Source organism: Monoraphidium neglectum (genome assembly GCF_000611645.1).
Source record: "Monoraphidium neglectum strain SAG 48.87 unplaced genomic scaffold scaffold04145, whole genome shotgun sequence".
NCBI lineage: Eukaryota > Viridiplantae > Chlorophyta > Chlorophyceae > Sphaeropleales > Selenastraceae > Monoraphidium > Monoraphidium neglectum.
In genome coordinates, this window is record NW_014009484.1 from 1,395 (window position 1) to 5,628 (window position 4,234).

The following is a 4,234-nucleotide window of genomic DNA, read 5'->3' on the forward strand; positions in this document are numbered from 1 at the left end:
GGGGCGGGGGGCGCGGCGGAGGCGGTGCGGGCGGGATGATGGCAGCGGGGTAGGACGAGGAGCGGTGCTGGGTGCGCAGATTTTTTGAAGGGTTTCCGGCATTGCAATTATCATTGGCTTTGCAGGTTTCGTGTATATGCCTTTCGTAACTGCTGGACGCCGATCCAGCTGTCGAACCACTGATTTGATTGCGCACGACCCTGTGTTTGAAGGTTTGATCTGTGCTCGTGCACTGTGCGTGCGCGGTGCGCAACCCTGATGCTGATATGCGGGCAGTGCGAACTGCCTGGCACATCATATGACCGCTTGCATTCATTTGTACCCCGATGGTGTGTCTGTGCTGCACCTGCAGCTGTTGGGTGATCAGTGCGCTTACTGGGACGGGTATCTGCCCACAGGTGTCGAAATCCATGCACTCCAAGCTTTTTTCCTCTGTGTAATCAACCAGTATGTCGAGGCTGGTGCATGCGTCAGCGCGGCCAGCAACATGGATGGATGGAGCTCAGCATGTAACGGCTGGAGCCTGGAGGGCCCTGGGCGAAGCCCTGGGGCCATATAAGTGGGAGCCTGCCAGGACCTACCACACTGGAGGTGGGGTAGCTGCCCGGCAGGTGGCTGTGGGGACTGGTGGTCACAGCCTTAAATGCCCTTCAAGGGACCGACTCGAGACCTTTTCCTAATGGGGATTCACCTCCCCGTTGCACAGCATGACAGCCAGCTGCTGCAATGCTGCAGTGGTGCAGGCACAGGCCTCCTCGCCTTAGCTGGTGCTCAAAAAGTTGTTTATTGTGCTTGAATATTTAAGTTGCGTGCGTCGTGACGCGAACAGTCTACTGCCGTGTGATCCGGCGAACGCGGCACCCGCCCATCGACAAGTAGCTGCAGCCACGCACTGGAAGGCATGGTGATGCGCCATTTACAATGTATCTTATCATAGCTTTGGTTCTTTTTGGGCGCGCCGCTGCTGGTGGGGACGAAGCGCCCAGCAGCGATGCGCGGCAGCACCAACCGAGCGCCAGCGATGACTACTGCAGCTGCTCATACGCAAACGGCATGTGGGTGCGCGCCGGCGACAGGACAGGCAGCGGCTGGGTCTCTGTGCCTGTGGCTGGTGCTTGCCCAATGTCAAACCTGATAGAGGGCCTGGCGCGCGGCGACGCCGTGCCAGCGACGCCGCCGCAGCTCCTGCAGGCACCACCTCCATTGCAGCAGCAGCAGCAGCAGCAGCAGCAGCAGCAGCAGCCGTCGAAGCCGCTCGACGTCTTCTTCTTCGGCAGCAGCGTCGACGCCCTCTTCCTGGAGCGCTTCTGCGACTGGGCCCAGGCGCTGCGCCCCTCCGCGCCCTCCAACCGCACCAGCTGGGAGCAGATGCACCTCGCGCGCGCGGGGCTCGCGCAGTGCAGCGTCGAGGGCGCGGGCGTGCGGGTCTTCCACGCGTGGCACTTTGGGGTGCACCTGGACGGCCCCTACCACGAGAACCGCGCCGGCAACCTGCAGTGGCACATGCGGCGCGCTAGGGAGGCGCTCGTTTCTGAGCCGGCGGTCGTCGTACTGGGCACGGGTCTGTGGGACGGGGCGCGCGAGGTGATGAAGGTCCACGGCGGCAACGGCACGCACCCGGCGCTGCTGCCGCCGGACTGGGTCCGGGGCTTCGCGGCGAACGTCACGGTGCGCAGCCGCGTGCTTGATCGCGGCTGCATGAGGCGGGGGAGAACGTGCGCCTGCCGCGTGCAAGTGGGTTGCAAATTCAGGGAGAGTTTGAGAGAGCGGAATCAGGAATTCGTACCGTTGCTGCGAAGTGAGCGGCGGCGCGTGCGCATGGGTGTCCTCAAATTCTCGATTCGAATGTTGCATCACGATCCGCAGAGCATGATCGACCTGGCGCGGGAGCTGTTCCCCCGGTCCTACATCGCCATGCGCACCACGGCCCGCGTAAAGCACAACCAGCACGGCGCCGCCGCATCGTCGCAAGTCGGCTACCAGGTGGGCGCCCGCGAGCTGCTGCCCCCGCCGCCCTGTGTTGCGCCTGGGGACACGCAATTGCTGTGGAGTCTCCCGTGCGTGCAGGCCGCTGCTGTCTTGGCCCAGATCTGTGGCGCACACACCCTTCGACCAGCTCACCACTTCCTGTTTGAAAGTTCAGACCAAAAAATCGAGGCACCCCAAAGGGACACGCGCGCGCATGTATACAATGCCTCTGGCGCCGCTCGGCCCGCCCCTTGAATCGCCAGGCGTGGCACTCCGCCATGGGCGCCGCGCTGCGCCAGCTGGCAGCCAACCGCGGCCTGGACCTACTGGACCTCGAGCTGATGTCATCATCTCTGGGCTTTGACGTGTACCTCAAGGTGCGGCCGGTGCAGTGGGGCGCATACCATGTGCAGAGGTCCCCGGCCCGATGAGAGCTTGATTTTTGTCCCCAGACTGCCTCCCTGACGCAAGCATAACATTATTGTGTGGACACGCACGGCATGATTTGCCTGCTGTCGCGGTCACTAAGCTGTGCACTTGCTGGTACAGGCAAAGCTTCCGCGTCACTTGGGGCTGCCACCAAACCAGCAATCTGCCCACGCCTGGCGAGCTGACCCATGCTGATGCAACATCGCCCCCCCCCCAGGACAACTTCCACCCAAACTCCGCCTTCATTTTGGAGGCCTTCAACTGGCTCCTCAACATGCACGCACGCCATGCCGCCTGCGGGGGCGCCCGGGGGGACGGCTGGGCCGCAACGGCTATCGCTGCGCCGGCGGCTGATGTGACGGGGGAGGCGCGGCAGCCGCGACCCACCAAGATGATGCGGAGGCTGGGCATGCTGGGGTGGCGCTGAGGGGCACCCCCAAGGCGCGCAAGGCAGTGCATGTCTTGGTACCTAAGAGTGCGAATCTGTTGGAGATGATGCAGTGGTGACTGTCCTTGTTTGATGTTGCGTTGTTGATGGACACTGTATTATTTAGGAACCTGAACATGACTTCAAGCTGAATATGTGTGCAGGCACGAGTAAGTTGGTGTTTGTGCATGGAGCAAATCAGGGAGTGAGGAGAGGAATGCACTGGGGAAAGATGACCGGTCCACAGGCCGCCTGCTCGGCACGCCAGCTGGGGCACATCGGTGCGCCGCCTCGCCTGCACGCCCCGCAGGAGCACTGGCGCGCCTCGCCCGCCCTCCCCACTCAACTCCTGCAGAGAACCGTCGGCCCTCCCCACACCCGCTCCCGCTCCCTGCATGCGCGCCGCGGGCCCCTGTCGGCGCCTGGGTGGCGCGAACGCCGCCATGTGTACGTGCTGCTGCACGGCGCGCGGGGCTGGCTCACAACCGCGAGCCTTTGGCTGAGCTGACGATGTGCGGTGCCATCGCTTGGCCCACACACCACGTCTGATGGTGCTATCTGGATGCTGTTTGAATCGACATCCTTTACAGTGGCAGTGTAAGAGGCGGAAAAGCTCCGACGACGCGCCACAATACGGCACAGCCTGCGCGCGTGCGCGGGCCGTCTCACTTCTTCCAAAATCGCCAGCCGCCCTTGCCGCCGTCCTGCGGCAAAGCTGCGGCGCCCGCGGCAACGCCTGTGGCTGCGCGGCTCCTGGCGCCGGCGCGCTGCGCATAGACCTCCTTTGCGGCCGCCGCGAGCTCTGCCGTCTGCGGCTTTGTGAACTCGCCCCTTGGAGTTTTGCAATGGAGTGCAAGGGGTCGGGAGCCGGTCGGGCGTTTTGGTTGGGGGATCCAGGGGAGTGGGGGGGGGGGTTACTGGGGTCAAGTGGTGCGCCTTACTTGGTGGTGGCGGTCTCGGGCGGGGCAGGCAGGCGAAGCGTCCAAGCTGGCGCAAGGCGCAGAGCAGCGCCGCTTTGGGACCCCCCGCAAAGGGCCCCCGGTAACGCCTTTGGCTGCGCGGCCGCCGCACGACGCCCATGCAAATGACACGACGCACCTGGAGGTGCACAGCTTTTCCAGCTGCTGCGGCGTGAACGTTGGCAGAACCTCCAGAATGTGGGAGTAGGCCAGGGCCACGTCGCTGGGGGACTGGGTTTCGTGTTCACACGGTGGACAGGGGGGGTAGGGGGTGGGCGACTCAAGGACAGCACAAGCAGGGCCGTGCTCTTGAAGCCGCGCGTCTAGCCTGGCAGCGCAAGGCAAGCACCCGGGTCAAGATGGGGCAAGCTCCGGGGCCGCTGCTTACTGCTGCCAGCAGCACAGGGCACGCTCCTGGGCCGCCGGCGGTCATTGTTTCACCGACCCCAGG

At 64.1% G+C, this 4,234-nt stretch overlaps 2 protein-coding genes across 2 annotated transcripts; one reads left to right on the forward strand and one right to left on the reverse strand.

The window, feature by feature from the left end:
- Window positions 1-1,122: 1,122 nt before the first annotated feature.
- Window positions 1,123-2,824, forward strand: MNEG_13938 (hypothetical protein; the record flags this gene model as incomplete). The annotated part of the gene is made up of 4 exons (XM_014037589.1): window positions 1,123-1,668; window positions 1,867-1,983; window positions 2,232-2,345; window positions 2,615-2,824. The coding sequence occupies 4 exons, from the start codon at window positions 1,123-1,125 to the stop codon at window positions 2,822-2,824; spliced, it is 987 nt and encodes a 328-aa protein (XP_013893043.1).
- Window positions 2,825-3,489: 665 nt separating this feature from the next.
- Window positions 3,490-3,655, reverse strand: MNEG_13939 (hypothetical protein; the record flags this gene model as incomplete). Its single annotated transcript, XM_014037590.1, has 1 exon — window positions 3,490-3,655. A coding segment is annotated over one exon (166 nt), but the record flags the coding sequence as incomplete, so codon positions are not given.
- Between the last annotated feature and the right edge of the window lie 579 nt (window positions 3,656-4,234).